This window comes from Macaca mulatta, chromosome 17, assembly GCF_049350105.2.
Source record: "Macaca mulatta isolate MMU2019108-1 chromosome 17, T2T-MMU8v2.0, whole genome shotgun sequence".
NCBI lineage: Eukaryota > Metazoa > Chordata > Mammalia > Primates > Cercopithecidae > Macaca > Macaca mulatta.
Window position 1 is genome coordinate 66,599,469 of NC_133422.1, and position 22,747 is coordinate 66,622,215.

A 22,747-nucleotide genomic window follows, 5' to 3' on the forward strand; every position below is an offset into this window, starting at 1 on the left:
TGTCAAGAAAGGACTGGAATTATAATAGACAATAATCCAGTATCCTTATGTATTACCTTCTCCCCACTGAGGACCACTGATCTAAAGATATAAATAAGATTAATAAATTAACACTACAATTTTAAATTTTATCTTATAAGCAAATTATGACCTTATCTGTACTGTTTGTTGTGTGATAAGCGTCCCTATGATGATAACGAACTCGTTAACATTTTTCAGTCTTTTCCCGCCATCTTGGAGCCTACGGGGCCTACTGGGAACAGGACTTCTAAAAGAGAGTATGTCTGGAAGGCCGTGGTCGAAGGCCATGTTTTTGCTGGCTATAAGCGGAGTGGGTCTCCAGATCCAAAGGGAGCTCATTCTTCTCAAAATTGCAGGTGTTTATGCCCAAGAAGAAACTGAATTGTATTTGGGCAAGAGATGTGCTTAAGTACACAAAGCAAAGAACAGCACAGTGACTCCTGGCAGCAAACCAAACCAAACCAGAGTCATCTGAGGAAGATTCACTCAGGCGCACGGAAACAGTGGCATGGTTCATGCTAAATTCCAAAGCAATCTTCCTGCTAAGGCCATTGGACACAGAATCCATGTGATGCTGTACCCCTCAAAGATTTAGACTAACGAAAAGTAAATAAATCAAAGTCTATTTGTCAAATCCGCCGGGTGTGGTGCTTCACGCCTGTAATCCCAGCACTTTGGGAAGCTGAGGCCAGTGGATCACTTGAGGTCAGGAGTCCAGAGAGCAGCCTGCCCAACATGGTGAAATCCCGTCTCTACTAAAATTAGAAAAATAAGCCCGTAGCGGTGACGCGCACCTGTAATCCCAGCTACTCAGGAGGCTGAGGCCCGAGAATCACTTGAAGCCAGGAGGTGGATGTGGCAGTGAGCCGAGATCGCGCCACTGCACTCAGCCTGAGTGACAGGGCCAGACTCTTCCATAGGTAGGTAGGTAGATGATTGATTGATTGATTGATAGATAATAGCCTTTGGTTAAGTACTATTTGAATAGGACAATATAATAGGAAATAAAAGTTTCAGAATGAGATTTGTTGGGTTCTATTACCTCTACTTGTCAGGTACTAGCAGTGAAACCTTAAGCAAGTAAACTAACTGCTCTGATCTTTAGTGCCCTCATCTTTAAAAGTAATAGTTAGAACCTATTTCTGATAGCTGTCACTGGGAGAGAAGGTGACCACATACCTAAACACTTAATATGATCCCTATCAAATACTAAACACTAAAAATAGTAGCATGTAATTATCAAACTGCAAATACATATAGTCTTAGTTTTAGTCTGACCACTCAATTCAAATGTTTAGATACTTCAAAAATGATGCATTTGGTGACCTTTCATAACTAATCTGATAGACAAACCTTAATTAATAATAATAAAGGTAAAGATAAAACCTCAACACTATAAAATCATATGAGTATATACATATATGAAGTCTATATGTTTATGCTTAAACTACCATAAGCATATGGAAAGCATCCAGGAATTAGATATCTTATAATATACCTAAGAACTAGTGTTATGTATATTTTCATTTGTTTGTTTTTATTTCATATAAAAATCTAAAATATATGTATTTGCATTCCTATTTTAATTTCTTGGTCATAATCAAAATGCCCCAAATTATGAATTTCATAAGAACATTTGCAAGTAATTCGATAATATGCAAACAAAATTCTTATGAGTCTATTGCATTTATAATGAGTGCCTACTATGTGCTAGAAAGTATCTGAGGGTTTTAGCACAAATAGATACAAAACTAACTATACACCACAATAATCCCAAGGAAGTAACTCTTAGTTACGAGAAACTGAATTCATTCAAGTTGTAAAGTCTACTTATGACTTTGAAAAATCGTGATATCATCTTCTACCAGCAAGTATATAACAGCATTTTAAAATTTTAACAGTGATCAAAAAATAGCTTACATTTTTTAATACATAAGTGAAAATGCAACAAAAGAAATCCACCTGAATTTCTCTTCCTGTGGTGAATTTTAGACATGAGATGCTTCTGTAGCCAAATGCCCTGGAGAAAATCAATTAGATCTGATTTTAACAACCTACTACATTTCACAATATAATAAGGGAGAAACAATGTGTATTAACATAAGACACTGCAATAAATAACTGACAAAGGAAGAACAATAGTATTCTGATATAGGTAATATTATATTATACTGATGAGTTCACAAAATATTGGACAGGCACCAAGTTTTTGTTAAATGGTTGAATGCCTATCTCAAATTTATTTTCAAAATGGGAGACTACAGAAAATAATCATTTAGGGGATCTCGAGATGCTTGGTCACATGTCTCAAAATCACTGTGTTCGGAGACACTTGTTACAGAATAATTATAAATTTTGTATTTCGTTTAAGAAAATTCTGGAGACTTAGCCATCCTAGAATGCTCTAGCCTACTTAAAAAGAAATCAAAGATTCGACAATACCCACTATAATCTTCTATAGAATCTCCTGTTTTCACAGAGAATTGCATGACAGTTACTATAGATATTGAAGCCATTATCCCCCCCAAAATGATATTTCTTTTACATATGCTATGACTATGTTTGTCTTATCTTGCTTCTCAAAAATTTAACCATGTTAATCTATCATTCAAATTTTCTTTGAAAGTTAAAATTAATAAAATTTTAATAAATGTTATATGTATATAAGGACCTTGTAATTTTTTAGAGTTCACAACTTCTTTTAAATTATTACAGTTTAATTGGTATTTCCTTAGAAAGAAAAGCAAATTGTGATAGCAAGAACAAAAATAGATTTTTCTTCATGCTTTGTAAGCTCTTCTGGTAAGAGAGTTTTAAAAATTCAGTTGAGAATTCTAAACAGGTAACAACTTTTTTTTTTTTTTTTTTTTTTTGTAAACACAGTCTCACTCTGTCACCCAGACTGGAGTGCGGTGGCATTATCACAGCTCACTGCAGAGCCTCGACCTCCCAGGCTCAAGCAATCCTCCTGTCTCAGCCTCCCAAGTAGCCTGGCTAATTAAAAAAAAATTTCTTTTGTACAGATGTCGGGGGGTCTCACTATGTTGCCAAGGATGGTCTGTAATCCCAAAATGCTGGGATTACAGGTGTGAGGTACCTCACCTGGCCCAGATGACAACTCTTGAAACACACCTTAAAATTTCTGCAGTACTTTCAGATAACTAATCGCATTCCTACCTTCACAACCTTTTGAAATCAGGAGAAAACTTATCAGCATTATGCCCACTTTATATTTGAGAATCTGGAGTTTCAGCTTGACTAATCCAACATCTCTCACCCAGGCAATTCACATACTTGGAACCTAAAATCAAGTTTCCTGACTCTTCTTATGACTCTACGGTGTCTATACATTAGTTAATCTAAAATCTAGAGGTATTGTGATAATAAAATACTTCCCTTGGATATTAATGACAATTTCTTTTGAAATAACATAATGATATTTTTGTGGAAAACATTTCCTAAAAATTATACTTGTTGCTAATGCTTTAAAAACTGAGTTTTTGTATATGTATTGATAATTAAATTTTCTTGCTACCTTAAGTAACAAGTGTGAACTGGAGGAGATGAGAATATTTCAATTGACAGTCACAACTATTTTACACACCGTCAGATCCGAAACATTCATTTCAACATTTGACAGCATATAACAATCTCAATACTGTGAACTCCTATATAGTTTGCTATGGGCAAGAGACCTGCCCTTACACAAGCCTGTGGATCGATTGGTCTTGGTAGAATCTTATTTTAAGACTCTTTAGGCCGGGCGCAGTAGCTCACGCCTGTAATCCCAGCACTTTGGGAGGCCGAGACGGGCGGATCAGGAAGTCAGGAGATCGAGACCATCCTGACTAACACGGTGAAACCCCGTCTGTACTAAAAATACAAAAAATTAGCCGGGTGCGGTGGCGGGCGCCTTTAGTACCAGCTACACGGGAGACTGAGGAGGGAGAATGGCCTGAACCCGGGAGGTGGAGCTTGCCGTGAGTCAAGATTGCGCCACTGCACTCCAGCCTGGGCGACACAGCGAGACTCCTCTCAAAAAAAAAAAAAAAAAAAAAGACTCTGTAAAGCACTGATTTATGCACAATTGATCTGATCAGCCAGGCAGTCAATGTGATTTATTAGCTAAGATGGCCAAAACCCTTTGTTCTCCTTTTTCATGCAGTAGTAACTCACCTCATTAGAGGTGGAATCATTATAGGAAGCTACTGAGAAATAGAAGTTGAACCTGCTGGCCTGACTTCTTATTTCTCCCCCTCTATGGATCTACCAAATACTAATAGCTAGACACTAAGACCAGAGCTGCTGTGCACACATGCGGAAGCCACTGTACTAGAGACGGAGAAAGCAGATCAGAGGTCTCTAATATTCTTCCACTCTGAAACATTTCCAGGTATCAAACTCATTCATTTAGCTTCATGAGAAACTCATTCATTTAGTTTCTAGCAGATATTTTTTCTTTATTTAACTGCAGTAAGACAAATGACTTGTATTACTTTGTAATTATGGTGCCTAACTAAACATAAGACTAACAATGTGTATAACAAGAGTTGGCAACCTACAGTGTACATCCAGACATATGTACACACAAATGTATACATACGCTTACACTCCTAATGTTGCACAAGATCCAGTTGAACAGCCCAAACAGGTCCATCTGTAGACAAAATATACATTTGAATTTGCCAAGCACTTATATTTCCTATAATATGTTGGGGAAGGATCTATAGCTCTCATAGGTATACATCAGTACATTTGGTACAAATGTTCCTTCCTCTTGTTAAAGTTTATCTCCCAGCCAAGATACCCTAAGTCCCTACTGATTACTAGCTATCTCCTTAAAATTTGTTAACAAATAGTTAGAGAAGGAATGTAACAGAGTAATTTATGTTCATTTCATGAGATAACTCTACTTTAAAACAGAGTACTACTCAACACCTTTGGGCTCTTCCATGCAACCTTCCACTAGGAGTGCAAGGCCAGGAACCTTAATTCCAGTAGTCTAAGCTACGCATTTCCCTTTGACTTGAGAGAAGATTCCTCCCTCCCAACAGTTATTTGGAGAGATGTGACCTGCTAATAGCTTCCTTCTATACCGTATCCGTCTCTAAAAGAATGAACACTTTGCCACTTCCTTGCCCACCCCCGATGCACAACAATAAAGTCAATAAGAGACTACTTAATATTCTACTATTAACAGTTTAAAAACCACACATGATTATTCAGTACAAAAATGTTGAGGAGAAATACATTAATTTACTATATATGTGCTATATAAATTGTGAAAAGTTTGGATTTAAAAATTCAGATTTACTTAAGCCCAGTTATATAATTTCTATACAAAAGTACATATGGCCACTGTCTTTGAGTTACTCTGACAAATGAATGCTTTGGAATATGCTGAATGAATGCGCAACTTTTAAGCTGAGCATTATTTCAATAACTTTAAAATGCAACAATGAACAAGACAATTTGTAAAATATGTGAATATTTTTATAACTCTTTCAGGAGGTACAATACAACCTATCCTTATTACCAAATAAGCAATGTCAAATGACAAAAGCTTTAGCTATTGTACTGGTTCAAAAGAAATGCAACATGTGTGTGCACATTTGTGCTGTGATATGTACGTCCATGAGTATGCTTACAATCACATATTCAAGACCAGAAATCTTTACTGAAAGGATTACAGGTGAACATTTTTCAGTGTCAGAACATCAGTAAGAGGAAATATAATCTAAGATCTGAAGTTATTATTCTCATCAGACATTTGCTGTTGACCACATAAACTTTTTCTTTAACCTTCTTCTTAATAGAAACTAATCAAAGGCAAGTAGCTTCTCCTGATTTAGGTTTTTGTTTCAAAACTTTGGTTGGATTACTATTTTAATAATTACCTATTTACTGCTACAGTTAAAACTTCATGTTTAAATACATTTTATAGTTTACATTATAATTTACAATTAGTATATTACATTATAACTAGTAAATAATGATGTTATTGGCCATTTTGATTTATTTATTATGTCCTATTCTTGAAATAAAACTTTGCCTATATTCTTAATGGCTTAAAAGAATAGTTTCTTTTCCTTTAGTTAATTGTATTTTCTTAGCAGCAGTTTTATAAATAGAATAAGACACTCTAGGGAGAATACTGAGCTGGTATATAGTGGCCTTCTTGTTGTTGAAATCATTCACCCTTTGGACTTGTGAACCACAAAGCCCCCAGAGATCAGCAAATCCCAGTATAGCACATGCCAAGTCATGTCTTACTGCTTTCACGTAGTCCTCACATTCTAACCACCACCCCAATATCGCTAGATAGCTCAATACTGATGAGTATAGCAACAACTGAAATCATAGTCTATGGAATACAGTCCTGCCATCAAGCACATGTTGTTACTATATAAAGAATACAAATTCATCTGAAACTTGGGACTACTTGGGATGAATTTTTAGTTTGAGACCCCAAAGATTCTTAAAATTGTCTTGTGCATTTTGTTTAAAAATTGATATGTAGTCTAGTTATTCTCAGTGGGCTACTGCAGCCATTTAAACAGTGAGTGTACAATCTCTGCCTAGTTAAACTACACATTTACATGGCGAGAGTACCAATGAGTATGTTTCATCAAACATTCCTGGAAGCTGTCTGGCCAATAGGAGTGGTTTGAAACGGTTTTCTAATCACTGTTGAAATCACTGATAGTACTGTCTGTCCACACTATGACAGACAAAAGCTGAAATGTATTAAACATAGCAATCCATCATCCTGCAGATGGGAAGCAGGAGCCAGCCGAGTTCAGAGGCAGTGACTACCCGCTGCTTAACAAAGGCTGGAGTCCTGACAGTTCAGTCCCTTCCTTGCTCTTCGCGACCACCCCTCCATCTGAGATGAATGAGTGTAATCAATGAGGGAGAAAGCCTGCTGAGGATCTCAAATTCAAACATTGTTACATTTAAAGTGCTGCTTTTTTTTTTTTTCCTAATCAGAACTGTTGCTTAAACAGTGTTCTCCAACTACAAGAAGACAAGCATTTAAGTGAATGAATGAACAAATGAACTATAGATTCAAGAAGCATATCCTTAGAAAATACTGTCCTGGTGTACCATTAAGTTTAGAGAACTAGCTTTGAAATAAAGCTATGATCCTAATTCAGAGGAAGTTTTTTTAAAAAGCCACCCAATTAAGGGTAAGTTTACATTGTTTGGAGCAAAGGAATAGTGATGTTCCCTTTGAATGACCAAGAGATTATTTTTAAATAAGCACCAAATACAAATAAAATGCTATTGGCTAAAGTTCAATTTGTTTTGCATACTTGTTTGTAATAAGGACATATGAGTCACAAAATAGCCAAAGGGAGGGAAAAAACCCTCAACTACTAACAGCACATTAACAAAGTATAGAAACGAAAGACACTTTTCTTTGGATTTCAGCCTTGTCATTTCTAATTTTCTGCTCCTTGGACATGCTTGTATTCAAATTCTGGAACATCTATTCAGCATATCAATCCTAATTAGACAATCTGGGTCTGGAAAGGATGAGAGCTGGGTCATTTGCATAATTTAATCATAAATACTCAGTGATACATATTTCCAAATGCATTTGTACAATTATCTTTTCATCCTTGGGGCAATGGTATTAATATGATTAGGCAATATTTCTGGAAAAAACAGACAAGTATGCACTCTTTTTAACTGCAGCTTAGGGCGATATGAAAAATTAATTAATTTCTGAAGAAAATCAATTTCTCTACGTGACCACATTAGACATTGCTAAACCAAGACTCAGAAACCTCTCTCAATCACTACATTTTATCAGGCTCTTCTAAATTCTGATTAGTATTTGAACAGTTCAATAGAAAAACTGGTAATGTATCAAAGAGCATCTTAAATTTTGAAGAGATCTTTCTGCCTACTTTCTTTTAGGGCACACCACTCTGCTTTACTTTAATGCATTGTTATTTAACCAGTCAATGAGAAGCCTGTGCTTTTGGTGTGAACTCATCTTGAGTGATCTTTTATTAATGTACATTAACCAATTTCAAGGACAACAGGATAAGGTTACTTTGGAAAGGCTTTCTCAAGAAATGGATTTATATTCATCTAAAATAATCCTAATGCACATGGCACTGTTTATTATTTAAAAATTAGATAAACCAAGTCCTCTTTAAAAGTACCATTTTCGTAAGAAAAACATTGTAATATACTTAGTGGAGCTCTAAGAACCCAGGTGGCTAATCTGATTTTTTAAAAAGAGATTCTGCTTTGTATGTTAATTAGTACAAAAGAAAGAAGTCACATTTGTGAGTTTAAATGCACTATTCTTTTCTTTTCAATCAAATGAAAAAGTAGAAATTACTGCATGCAAATATTCAATATTCATTTAATTTACATAAAGGTGCTTGAACAAATTTTTGATTCTAACAAGCTCATTTTTCATGCGTTTTGTCTTTCATCCTAATCTAGCATCTGTCATTCCTTTTTGAAGTTATTATCGGCCCAATTCCCTCTTGGACATGGTTGCTGGGTGACCGGTATCTTAGCACCCACTTTGACAGGAACAGATGTGAAACTGATCAAGAGATTTCCCAAGGGTACCTGAAATCACAAACAACTTTTGTGAAAAACAAACAGCATTCCTGTCATGGGCCCTTATTTAACCCACTCTCCAAAAAAAAAAGAGCAAAAAGTTTACTCCAGATCAAATATGCCATTTTAATTTTATTTCCTAAGCTTGGAATAAAATACTGTAATTAAATACAATTGTATTATATTTCACAAATTTGAATTTAAGAGGTCTGTTCTAAATATCAATAGCTCAAAAATCCAGATTTTGGCCTGTTTTTGGCTAGATGTTTATAGGTAAATTTCATGGCAAAATGTTTCTATTTCATGCACAATTTCACTAGAGTTTCAAAAAAAAATAAAGGTGGGTTATGATGATAATTTGGATGATAAGAGTATTCAAGAAGATGAAATTCAGTTTGGTGTCTAAAAGCTTCCTATTTTGAGTATTGTGTACAATTCTGTGCAGTAATAAGGATTACTCTACTTTCAGAGGATTGGCTACAAAATAAAACTTCCCCTCTCCTCTCATGCATTTTATAGCAAAAGTTTTTAATGTGTCTTTATTTCCAGTTCATGTGGTGTGTAACATCAATCATTATTGGAAAGAGAGCTAGAAAGTGCCTCTGAAAGACAAAAAAGGTCATAGAAACTTCATATCATCACCATTACAAAAGTCAGATTAGGTTGCCTTTTCTGAAATAGATTATTTCTAAGACCAGCATAATGATCTTATGATCTACCTACTTTCCTTCCTTCCATCACAGAGAGAGTAGAGTGCAGTAGCCATGTTAAATCACCATGAAACTAGTTGGGGTAAACTTTTAAATGAAATTAGGTATATAATTAAATATTGGTATTTTATAAATTCGGCATCAAGTGATACTAGGAAACAGCCAAAGAACTGATATGATTTTTCATCTTCATTGAAATGGTAAGTATAAGGTCAAGGCAGAAAAAATGTTTTTTCATTTACAGTGAAAATAAGTGTTTGTGGGTTTTCTTGACACTTAGCAGCCAACAGAAAAAGAATAAACAATGCATGTTTAAAACTCCAAAGAGTTTTTCCTAGATGATCATGACTTATGATAGTAAGGAAAGTGGTATACCTTCCATCGGCAATTTTAATATTTTTCCTCTATTCCAAGAATTGATTTAGTATAATTATTATTAGGGACTTTTATGTTTGGTTCTGATTGGGAAATAACCAATAACCACTTATCCAAAAGGTTTATTCAATGTCAAGTGAGAAAAAAGTAAAAAGTCTTTGGAATTATTTTTAATTTTTAATTTGAAAAGGAATTTGCTCACCTCAATTTCAAAACCCAATGATGGAATTATTTAAACATCATAATTGTAACAGCATATACATGTGTTGCCTTACCATCTATAAGATGTTTTTTGTGTATATAACATTGAGAACAAGTCATTCTATATGGAGAAGTAGGTCTTGATTCTATAATCTAATGGTAGTCATTTAATACTGTCAAACAAGTAGAGATGCTATGACCTTACCCATTTATATTAGTTATCCATTTGCACTTATATGACATAGCACAGCCCAGAAATTAAGCAAACTACTACACACCTAAATTCTTCTTTATTTGGAACAAACTGTTAACTTCAGTTGTCCAACTTAAGCCCATTTCACATAAGTAAAGTGAATCCAGCTAAAATAAAAATATCTTTTATGCATCCAGTTTATCAGTGACCACCTTCATTTATTATTAGTAGTAGCAAAAGCAGCATTCTGGAAACCCTGTCAGATGGTCCAACTAAAAGCAAAATTAGGTACATAAGCATTTAAAATGTGACTGTAAGAAAAATTAAATATATTCCTAGAAAAATCCTTATTTGGAAATGTTATAACTAGGAAAATGTCCTGAAAAAGTTTCTTCTCCTACTTGGACTGACTCATTAGTAAAAAGAAATTGATTAAAAAGTACAAAATAATTGTTTATATTTCTAATTAAATTTCTGTTTAAACTCCTTAAATCTAGAATGTATACATAAAAAGAAGAATTTTGCTTTAAAAAGTAACATTTTAATAGCATGAGAAAACTTAAATAGCTGCAAAATTTTGATGGCACTTTGGCTGAACTGTGAAGTATCACTGATGAATAATATTTTTTTAATTTCCTAAGAATATCAAGGTACTAAATATGGTAGCCAAACAGGTGTTAACAGAAAGAAAAATCAAATTTGACCCAGAAGGCTCCAATATTAAGGTTTGAATTGAGATCAGTTCATTCCTTTCCCATGGGGTAACTTGTATAAATGTAATTCTATAGTTTCATAAAAGCAGGTCAACTTTCTGTCCCTGGGGATCTTTTGGCAATTTGAAGCATGGAAGCACTGTTCCTGGCTACAAGTTCAAATCTGCATGTACCATACTGTCAACAGTGTGTAAGAAAACAATCAGTGAACTGCAGACATATATTCATCTTTGATTACAGTATAAACTTATCAGAGCATTCTTAGAGGGTAAGAATAAAGGTGTCAGAAATGACAATCATAAAATATTTTGAAACTATTTTACTTACTTATACTTTTTCCTACCAGAAGATGCAAAAAGTAATGTGAAATATTTGTATTTATGTAAATATCTAAATGCAAAGATGAACTTTTTACCAAATACTGTGTACAAGGTTTTATATTTTTACAAAGTTTTTTTTAATTCCATAAGCTTTAGATGAAGCAGAAACTTTTAAGTCATCACTGTTTTATAAGCATCTTTCTACATTGCAAAAAATGTATGCATGCTTGCACTCTTACCGATGACGTAATGACTTGACATATGCCATGGAATTATTGAGAAAGTAATTTATTTCAATTTAACTGGATCTTTACTAGGTGTTTTCAAAGACAATTACAGTCCACTGCAAGAAGTGGTAATACACATCTCCTTATGTAGACCTGCAGATTAACCCACTGACCTCATTCCTAACTCATTTCATTGATGGCAAAGCTTTTAGAAGAGTCTCTTTTCCTTTATGTTATGAAATTGTTTTCCTATCATTTATTCACTGATTCTAAAGGATATGCTTGCTCTAAGTGCAAGAAGCAATGAAATAAACCAATAAAAGAAATAGACCAAGGGCATCAAGCACATTTAGTGTCATTTAATAATGTACAGATTCTAATAATCATTTAATATCTAATTTATACAAATAAAATAATTATTATACATATGTTTTTAAACAGATAATTTAAAGTACATTATCATAAAAAAGGTTTAGGAAAATTAAGCTACGTTTGTAATCACTGCCCTAATAACCATATAGCCTTAAATATTAAATATTTAAAATATTTAAGTATAAACTACTTCTTTAACTCTAAAATTAATTCTATTTTTTCTGTTGTAATTCAGTAAAATAGGAACTATTTTTTCATGTATTGTTTCATGTTTTTATGAATTACAAAAAGGTAAAATTAAAGCCAACTGTAATTTCCTAAGTTATTTGTCCTGTGGCCTTATATCCTACAGGTGTGTATGTATGTTTGCATGTGTCTGTGTGAATATATTCCTACACAACATATATACATGTATGTAAAGGCTTTTCTACCAAATGTATGACAATTATTTAAAGCATAATTATAGAGTACAAATGAGCTAATGCTAATACATATAAAAAAATCCACCACAGGATTCTCTAAATTACTGATAAAAATTTTACACTTGTTGCACACACAAGAACATCCATCCTCATATAAAATGTGTGACAGGTAATATGAAAAATGAAAGTGTTCCAGTTTACTCTTTTAAAATCAAAAGGCACTATTTAACTGTAAGTTAATAGTTAAATAACTGTAAGTGCCTAACTCAAGAAGATAATATCATTTTGAAGAATCAAGTTAAATAAAAATCCTAAATTTGAAACATAAAATGGAAAGTAATACTGTTGAATGCATCAGTATATTTTAGCAGAACTATGATGGGTTCAAAGATTTGGTATAACTTAAGTGATTTACTTTGTTCATATATAAACAATATGTTTTTAAAATATAACATTATGAATATAACAGCCTATTTACTGTTGCTATTAATAAAATATCAGGATACAGTTTCAGGTTTTAACAAAATACTCCATCTGCCTGATAAGTGAATGTAATACAGTATTTCTTAGTTAATATATTCTAGAGATTTATTTTCATTGCCTTTACTTAAGAAATGACCAGTGTCCCTTAAATGGAATTAGTAAGTATTTACTGCAAATGCTTCTATATGCTTCCATAAAATATCTCCCTTTCAACTAGCACACTTTCTTTCTTAAGATATATTTTGTTTGCCCTTGAAGAAAAATAAGGTTATTTTTTTCCTGTTGTAACTGGAAAGGCAATCTAATTATTTAGAAACATTTGATACCATACAAATTCAAAGATCATTTAACACTGTGACTTTTTAATACTTCATGTTTACCACTCATATACCACTCATATACCATTCATATATGCTAAGGAAACAAAAACATTTCTCAATTATTCAATGTTACCAATCAACATCAACCAATATACTATGTGGTTTATTGCAGTATTTGCTTCATGAAAATCATGCTTTAAAAGTATATCCATATTTTTTTTTTGTCAAAGATATAGGCTATTTTCAAAATCCACTGCAGGATTCTTAAAGATCTACTTACAGACAAATCAAAGTATATTTATTTATATTTTTCAAATCATAGAAAATATAATCACCACGTTGTACAAATTTTTCTCCCTATCTAACTGAAATTTTGTAACCTTAGACCAACAGCTCTCCAGCCCCTGGTAACCACCATTCTACTCTCTGGATCTATGAGTTCAACTTTTTAAAATTCCACATGTAAGTGATATCATGCAGTATTTGTCTTTCTGTGCCTGGCTTATTTCACTTTGACTTCCTGCTAGAAAAATGTAATGTATTCCAGGTATTGTATTCAACCTATATAATACATTGTTATAGATGCTTCAGTTAAGTACTCTCTCTCTCTGTCTCTCTGTCTCTCTCTCTCTCTCTCTCTGTGTGTCTCTCTCAGTATCAATCACCATTCTCTAAAACTTTTTAAATAAGTAACTGGCTATTCAGTGTGTTGCTGTGCTTGTAGTTTACGACACTTCAATATACTTATAACAACAAAAAAAGACCAATTAAACAATGACATAGTGAGATTTCCAGTTTAATGAGTTGTCTTTGACAACTTGCAATCAAGTCACATACATTTAAATGTGCAGAAGAATCCCAGCTTGAAATCCTGGATCGATTCCAAGCCAATTTGGATCAGAAAGCAAAAGGACCACACCTTTTAAACAATGCAGTCATTGGCAAATGTAGTGTTCAATTTAGAAAGAATGAAAGATGATTTTTTTTTTAATGGGTGCATTTGAATGCTTTTCTCTTATAAAGGAAATCTATGTCCAAATAAACCAATACATTTTAAATGCATTTGGTTCAAGGTCCTTGACTTTGGGTCAAGTGGTGATTTGGGTCATTATACATGATGTGACATATATTTTTAAATTGGACATTTATCTGCTATTCATTAAACTAATTTTAATTGTATCATTAATTTGAAAAATAATGACCTTTTTATTGATTGTCTAATAACTAATTTATAGTGGATTGAAAATTCTTTTCATTGTCATTTGTACATTTGTATATAAAGATAGTTATTAGCTGCCTAAAACTAGCAACACTGGATACACTCTTAACAAATTCTCAGAAGCCGCCCTAAAAAAAATAGATATAACAAATAAAGTAATCCATCAGTTAATCTAATAATAACTAATTAGTGGGCCAAATATAAATATTTTATCCTTGGTATTCTTGTTTTCCAAAGCAATAATTTGGTAAACTAACATACTATCCTAATGAAGTCATTCCTGTATGTGACATTTGCTAAAAAGCAAATATCAGCAAATAAAAGTTAGTTATGAGACAGCCACAATAGCAAAAATTACTTTTTACTAGAAATATTTTTGGCAAATTGAAAAGACGGAAACAAGAAATTTGAACAAAATGTTTGCACATAGCCTTGCTATGCCTGAGATGTACATTATCTGTGCAGATCAGAGCCTTTGCTATTACACTTATCTGAGCTCCATTAGGTGGGCTTTTAATTCATAGTTTTCTTCATTAAAAATTTAATTATTGAACATAACAAACATAATAGAGAAGGGTCTCCTTAATGCAGTCCCAAAGCCTGAAAATATAATTGTATTCTTAGCTAGAATATTCAAACTACATATACTATATACATCTATTAATATACTACATGTAATATGTAGTATTTAGACACATGTGTGTACACACACACACACACGCACGCACGCACATATACATCTCTCAAACTGGCCAATCACAATGCATTACCTCAGTAAGAAAATAGCACATGCTGACATATGCTAAGGTCATTCTATTTTTATAACAATTCAAACATAAAATGATAAAACTTTATCTTAATTACATTTTTAAATACCCAAGCCAATAATATCAATTTTTACATTTCCTGTTATTCTAAAGATATATAACGTGATGTGACTTTTTGTTGTTGTTGTTTTTGGTGAACAAGCTGAAAAGGAAATACTTGAAAGATAATTTCAAACAAAGTTTAACTTTTTAAAAGAACCAAGTAACAAAACCCTTAAAATAAAAATGTTTAATGAAATCTAGATGACTCACCTGTACCTATTTAGAAGGCATAGTTCAAACTAATTTCTTCAGACAAGGATTCAAAGGGAGACAGTTTACAACCTGTGAGAGTTTAATTTCCTATTATATTTTGCAATAGTTGTTTTCTATGTTGCTAATACAATGCAATCTAAATGACTATGTTACTTGACTGACAAAAGCAATTGTATGAAGCAATTTAGTAAAATAACTTGGAAAGATAAAATAATACTAATTGATAGTTAAAACACAAATTGTTCTTAAAATAACAACTATTTGGTTGCACATTAAGCTAATTTACAACTGCTACTTATATTCTAAAAACAAAACATCAAATGAGAAACAATAAAGCATATTATGTTTTCGTATGCTGTTGAATCACACGTAGTAAATCGCCAAAGACAAGAGTGATTTATGCTCAAATCCTGCCAAGACTTTAGTCAATATAGGGTGTCACATCTCAGGGAGTTGGGGGATGTAGTGAGGCAAAAAGAGGGTGGCTAATATTTGTCCAAGTAATTGACATGAAATTTGAGTGAAATTTAGTAGAATAATCCAAAAAAAAAAGCAGATTTGGACTAAAAAAATGAAGATTTTAAAATCATGTGTCAAATGTGAATACCAGAATTTTTCTGGAGGAAAAAACCCTGTCGTGTAGTTTATTTTATATAATGTTTGAAGCTTCACAAAACAAAATATTATATGTGCAAATCAAATTTCTTACATCAGAGCATTAAATGTGGAGTTCAGAAAGTAAAGTATCATCATAACCATGTTCACTTTTAACAAAAATAACTACGATGTTATGAGAGACTAACTCCCAGAAAAACAACAGGTTTGAAAGAGATTATCCAAATAACTCAACAACTTATATCCTGCAGTATAATTTGATTTAACAAGGTAAATTCTAGGTTAGAATATTCTTATATTTTATTCATATACTAGTTATTAAAGTGTAATTTGCTAACACTTTTAAAGCATACAGAAATAAGTTGTGGGACCAAGCAAACTTTCATATTTAAGCTTTAGTCTTCTAATTATGCCCTATTCTTTTGAAATGATATAAAATGAGACATTAGGCGTTATTGGAAGCACTAATCTACTGCAATACAAAAACTTCAAAAGCAGAGTCTCTTCATTTGAAGCAATTCTTTTAATTTCTCTGTGCCAAGTATTGTAATTATCTGTTAGAAGTGAATCTATATTTGTGTTAAACTTTCTATATCAATGCATAAGTCTGTGTCACTGAAAAGCAGGCAACAGGGCAAATGTTAAATAAATATAGACTGGTTCGGTTTGCCATCTTTATTAAAACTCCTAACCAAAAAAAAAAAAAAAAAATAGAGTCAAGAATTGGAAAATATTTTGTACTTCTTACACTACAATTTCATTCATATATTACTACGGAAACATAAAATTCTTTCAATATTTTGTCCATGGATGGTATTTTAAGACAAAAGAATTCTGTTTGTGAATATATATATGCACCTATAAAATATATAAGAATAACTGGAATCTACTTAAGTTAAATACTCCTCAAATCTAGGGTTACTTAGAACCTACATCACAATCTTGTTTGAAAGATCCTGAGACAAAATTATCTTCAATAATAAAAGAAATGAATATTTTAGATAACATAATAAAACAGGGTCGCTTTTTTAAAACCTGGATTCATGGAAAATTGAATCCTAACCCAAATCTACAAAAAGGGAACTGACTCATACAAACAGAGATTTGACCGTGTACATAATTACTTTTCTTTTTTTGTTGTTGTTATTTAATGGTAAGCAGTTAATTAACTGACCTCTGTTGCAACAGCCAAGTTCATGCAACTAATGTTTAGTTTTAAAATAATAATTGGAGGAAGCTGATCAAGGACAGACTTTGCCCTTTGACAACTTTTAAATATATTTCCTTAGGTTTCTTTCATGTTTTGAGACCTTTATTTTTTAGCTTTACTGTCTAGCAGGTGATAGTCTCTTTTTCATCTCCTTGTGGTAATGACAGATGGCTTCAACATTTATTCTAGTTTTCATAAATAGCATACTAATGCAATAGCCCCAAGCAAATTAAATCCACTCTAAGGTTTGCTACTAACTTACTGAGAAACTTTGAGCAAGTTTATGAACCTTACTTTTCTGTAACATCATTTTGGTTCCTCAAAATCCCTGGTATTATTATTCCATGCTATTAAGAGAGAGATATAGATTCTGTAAAAAGCTGAGAGTGCTAAGATTTGATGTTTCTCATTTTATATAAATTATAACATGTACATGTATAAATTATATACACACATATATGGGTGTATATATAGTACTTTTATATAGTTTCCCTTCTTGCTCAGCTTCTCTTATACTCTACATAAATTACTCCCTTAGCCTGTCAAGTAGCTAGAGGAAAAAGAAACCAAAGTGAAATAAATCAATACATCTAGGTGAATAAATAAGGTTCTTCATAGCAAAGATATAAACTGGACTTGAATGAAAAAGTAATCAAAATTTTATAAATGCAAGATGCAAAACATTTCAAAGCTTTCAAAGGTAAGAAATAAGACAATAATGCTTATTATAATCATTAAAAATAATAATATAAGGTAAACAGTATATTTGGTGAAAGAGAGTTCCATTACAAGTTCCCAATTTCTTCAATCAGTGGCAGAGTTAGGAAAATCAAGGTAAGTATTTGCAACTAAACACCTTCTCAAGTTAATTACTACAATATTGCATGTATTTAAGTTAGAGTAAGCTTTTTTTAGTTGACATATGATCAAATTCAATACTAAATAAACAAACTTACTGCCTTTAACTTAAACATAACTTGAAATAGGGTTTTAGAGCAACACATGTAATTGCAAATTATTAAGGCCAGGTGATTGAAACATAATTACAGTAGTGATGAGATATTTGTGAAGAGATAAACAGTTCCACTGTATTTGACTTATCTTGGCTCTGCAAGTTTAAACTCCAGATCTGTTGTTAACCTCAGGAGGAAAAAAAACTTGAAAAAAAAATTTAGTTAATAACTTTAAGAATATTCTCCAACCACATGGTGAGGACTTAAAATCTAGGCAAAAATTCAGGGAATAAATCAAGTTTAACACTGATTATAACACTTATTATAATGCAGTCACTGAAGGAAGTTTTCTCCAGCAATTTTGTGTGTTTACGTATGTGTATGTGAAATGGACTTTAATTATCTAGTATCTAGTGTGTTGTAAGAAACACATAAAGAGGATTCTGAGGAGAGTAGATGTTTGATTACTAAGGAGAAAAAAAAAACAGTAGCGATTCACCAATTTACTGGATAGGCAGACAATTTTATAACTATCATATCTGAACTAGCTTCAAATTTCACCTAGCTTTCTTCGCAACTCCAGAACAATTTTTCTGACCTGATTCAAATAGATTTGGGGCAAATATTTTATATTCTGCACGACCAAGAGCTCCAATTATCTGAGTAAATGACATTTAGTGATCTTGCTTCCGCAACCCCCACTACCCCCCATCTTTACTGCCACCTGTCCATACATTTGGGCGCGCGCGCATACACACACACACACACACACACACACACACACAGAGCATTTACCCCCAAATAGTCGAAGGTTCAAAGCCCAAACACACCCATGTCCCATGGAACGAAGGGTACCTAAACACGGAAAAGAATTTCTGGCTAGGTCAGGATAGGACATTTGCTGGACTGGAATTCGAATCTTTTTCTTTTCTCAGCCTTCTCGGGCACAAGGCGAGAAGTCTTTCTCCATGGAAAAAGAGCTAGCGCTTTTTCAACACAATTTCCTTCTGGTCTCCTTATTACACTTCCCTTCCACCTAAGTTTCCCTGTCTCTGCGGGGGCACACACCAACTCCGCTCCTTCTCTCAATCTTCAAACTTATTTGGAGGGCACCGAAGTTTCCGCGCAAATTTTGCGCGCAGTTCCCACGTGCCCGCTTCAGGTCTTCAACTTTCCCTATTCTCTTTCTCCCGGAATCCCACTCTGAACTTTTGCCTCTGCACTTCCTTGCAGCGAACCGTGGGGACAAAGCGGAGCTGTGAAAGGGGGTGGAATGATCATCTCTAACCCGAAACTGACAAGTTGCCCCACTCCCGCCCCCTCTCGGTAGATCCTCCCCCACTGAGCGTTCATTAGCATAAAACTGGTCTGGCTGGGGACCGGTCCCGCCGCCTCCTCGGTGCGCGCGCTCTGCTGGGCTGGGGAAGCCAAGGAACAGAGTATCAGGCCCGCTCAGCATTCCAGTGCAAAGTGTGCACCTGCTCGCTGCTTAAGCTACTAACCTTTAAGAAAAGAGAAAGAAAGAAAGAAAACACACTTTGGAGAGAAAGAGACAGAGAGAGAGATCGAGAGAGAGCGCGCTTCGTGGCTTTCCTTCCTAATCTCTCCAGTTCAGCTTCCATTGAGTCTCGGGCACTCGGTCACCTCCCCCTACCGAAGAAAACCTGCTGGTTGCCCTCGCATCTGCCCCGGGGCCACCGCACCCCTTTATTTCCTTTGCACACGCACTCACTCACACGCGGACACACGCACACATGCGCGAACACACAGACCCCTCCCCTCGACGGGCTTCCCCTCCGGGCTTCGGAGCTCAGCTCCCCGGAGCTCATCCCCCGGGATGGCCCCGGTCTCTCAGCCTCGCGGGTCATTTCCCTCCCGACCTCAAAGTGCCCTCCTTGGGTGCTGGCCCGCTCCCTCGCCTTTCCCAGCGGGCCCCTCACCCGGAGCGCGTCTCCCCGCTCCCCGAGCCCTGCGGAGCAGGTCACGACCTCTCCCCGCCCCTGGGACGGCGCTCGGCGCCACAGATCAGCCCTGTCGGTGCTGGGAAGCGGGCGGTGGAACCCAGGTCCTAGGGAGCGCACGAACGCGGACGGCAGCGCTGAGAGGGGTCTCCAGGCGCCCGCGCGCCCGGGGCAGGGGGCTATGGCTCCAGGAAAGACGCCTTCCTCCTCCGGCTCGTCCCCTCCGCCCCGAGGCTCGGCTTTTCCCGCGTCCCACAGCAGCCCATCCCCAGGACCCACTGGGCAAGGGGCGGACCGGGCCGAAGAGCGAGGTCTGGGCAGGGTGAGGTGCCAGCTTCTCAGGGGTCGGGCGCGGCTGGCGAACCCCGAGCAGGAGAGGAGAGGGCCGCGCTCGCCGGGGCGCGCGGCTCGCGGGCGCGCAGAGCGAGCGGCGCCGGGAAGGGAGCGAGGGCAGGGCGAGCAGGCGGGTGGGAAGGGGCGCGGGTGGCGGGGGCTATCCCCCGCGACTCACCTTGCGTTGGTGCAGTCATTATAGAGGGTCTCGAAGTCCTTCCTGGAGATGAGTTTGCAGCGGTTCACTCCTGGCTGGATGGCGCCCAGTCCCCTCAGGATGCGAACCTGTTCCACATTGCACACCACCGGCGTGATCTCCAGCCGCTTCAGCTTGGTGTAGACCGTGTGCAAGCCCCCCACCAAGTGCTTCAGGAACAGGTCGAAAGCCTGGGGCAGGCAGATCAGCTCGCAGCCCTCCACCGTGAAGGAAGCCACTTTGGCCCCCCTCAGATCCACCATTTTGCACTCATTATTCTGGGGGGTGTTTTCCACTGGGGACGGGGTTGAGTACACGGGTTTCCCGGGGAGGGGGCCGCAGCTGCTGCTGCTACTGCTGCTGCTGCTACTACTGCTGCTGCTGCTGCTGCTGCTACTGCTGCTGCTGCTGCTGCCGGTGTTCGCGTTGATGGGGGTGCTGGAGGCGACGCCGCCGCCAGCGCTGATGCCGCCGCCGCCGCCGCCGCCGCTGCCGTTGCTCGCGGCCGCCAGGCTGGGGTTGCAGTTGCTGCCACCGCCGCCGCCGCCACCGCCGCCTCCGTTGCCACCGCTGCCGCCGCCGCCTCCGCTGCCGCCGCCGCCGCCGCCGCCGCCGGTGGAGGTGACTGTGGCCGCCGCCGCCGCCGAAGCAATGGGCTCCGGGCGGAACAGAGTTGGCCCAGAGGACGCCGGGGGTCCGATGGAAGGAGCCGGAGACGAAGTCGCCGAGGAGGTGGAGGTGGTGGTGCCAGAGGAGGAAGCAGACGTGGAGATTGGGGGTTGAGGGGGGACCAGCTGGGTCGGAGGGATCAAAGCCGCCGGCACTGCCATGGTCACATATAAGGGGAAACAGACGGAGGAGAAGCGAGGGGAAAAGTTGCCACACACCCCCGGGAGGGGAAGGGGAAAAAAGGGGGGAGAAGGAGCGAGGGGGGCAACAACAACAACTCCAGGAGAGAACGAGAAGGAGAAAGGGAGAGAAGGGGGAGAAAAGGAGGTGAAGGTAATAAAGAGAGAGCGCAGGAGGGGCGAGCACGAGAGGCGCTCTGGAGAGAAACGCACAAAAGTGTCCCGCAAGTCGAAATGCGAGTCCTCTCCGGGGGCTGGGATCGAGGGCTGGTTTGGGGGGGGAAGGGGGGAGGGTCGGCTGTTGTTGTGTGGGTCCCGGTCTAGCACAAAGTTAAGGATGAAGGTGAAAAGGAGGAGGTTTGAAGGACTTGGGCTCTCCCTGGCAAGTACATTGATCAAAGATTGAGAGGGGAATGACAGAGAGAAAATGAGCTGAAAAGTGCAGGCTGCCGGCTGGACGAGTTGTTGTTGTCACACGGTGCAGAGGGGAGGAGCTCCGGAAACTTGAAATACCCTTTGAAGCCGCAAAAACCTCACTCACTAGTATTAACCCAAATTATCCAACCAGGAACTCGGAGCAGAGACTCCGAGAGCGCGAGACACTGGAAAGGGAGCGTGCGAGGAAGGGAGGAGGGGAGGGGGAGGATACGGAAAGAAACTGTGGGAGGGACGGAGAGGAAAAGCCAGGGACACAGAAGTGGCGATCGGAAAAGAAGAGGGAGATCATCTACTTCTCTTCTACTACTACCGTTAGATTGCATGTCTCACATTCCATTTCGTTCGCGGCGACTGGTAATTTTTTCCAAAGCTTCTTAACAATCGCCCGCCAACTTAAACAGGAGCCAGAGCGCTCCGAGCTCTCCTTCAAGGATTTAGGATCCATCTCCACGCGTTTTGGCAATGAGCTAGAAATGAAAACACAGCCCCCACTTCATAATTGTTCAGAAATTATTTTGAGGAAAATTCACATGTAAGCAAAGCGTAACGTTCTTTTGCATATGATTGTTTTATTTCTCTACTAAATTATTTATATAAAGATAGTGAAAAATTCCAGGACAGTTTTCAAGTGGTGAGAAGAAAGTCAGTCCGAAATCGCTTAAGAATAATGGAAAGCTCGGTATTCAATTCCATATTTCCTAATAGGTTGTGGAAAGAAATGCTTGACTTGATGTGGATGATTTAGAATAACTTCACTGTCGCCCCAAAAGCCAGTCAGAAATACCTGTTAAACCTAGAGATACCAAGGAGATAAGGCATCCTTGAAGATTTAGAAAGTGGAAAAAGGCTTTTCTTACCCAAAACTCTGTAATTAAATCACCTGTCTTACATAGTAACCAACTATCCTCATGTCCTTTAAGACCCAAGGCCAGCTGCTAATGTGTTT

At 37.0% G+C, this 22,747-nt stretch overlaps 1 protein-coding gene and 1 pseudogene across 2 annotated transcripts in view; one reads left to right on the forward strand and one right to left on the reverse strand.

The window, feature by feature from the left end:
• DACH1 (dachshund family transcription factor 1) overlaps positions 1 to 21,778 on the reverse strand; it is a 435,676-nt gene extending 413,898 nt beyond the window's left edge. For both annotated transcript variants that reach the window (XM_001082626.5, XM_015121170.3), the window contains exon 1: positions 20,498 to 21,778. In XM_001082626.5, the coding sequence (XP_001082626.1) occupies positions 20,498 to 21,345 (848 nt within the window). In that variant the 5' untranslated portion in view covers positions 21,346 to 21,778. The remainder of the gene's footprint in view (positions 1 to 20,497) is intronic.
• Positions 76 to 616, forward strand: LOC144336164 (large ribosomal subunit protein eL33 pseudogene; annotated as a pseudogene).
• Positions 21,779 to 22,747: the final 969 nt, after the last annotated feature.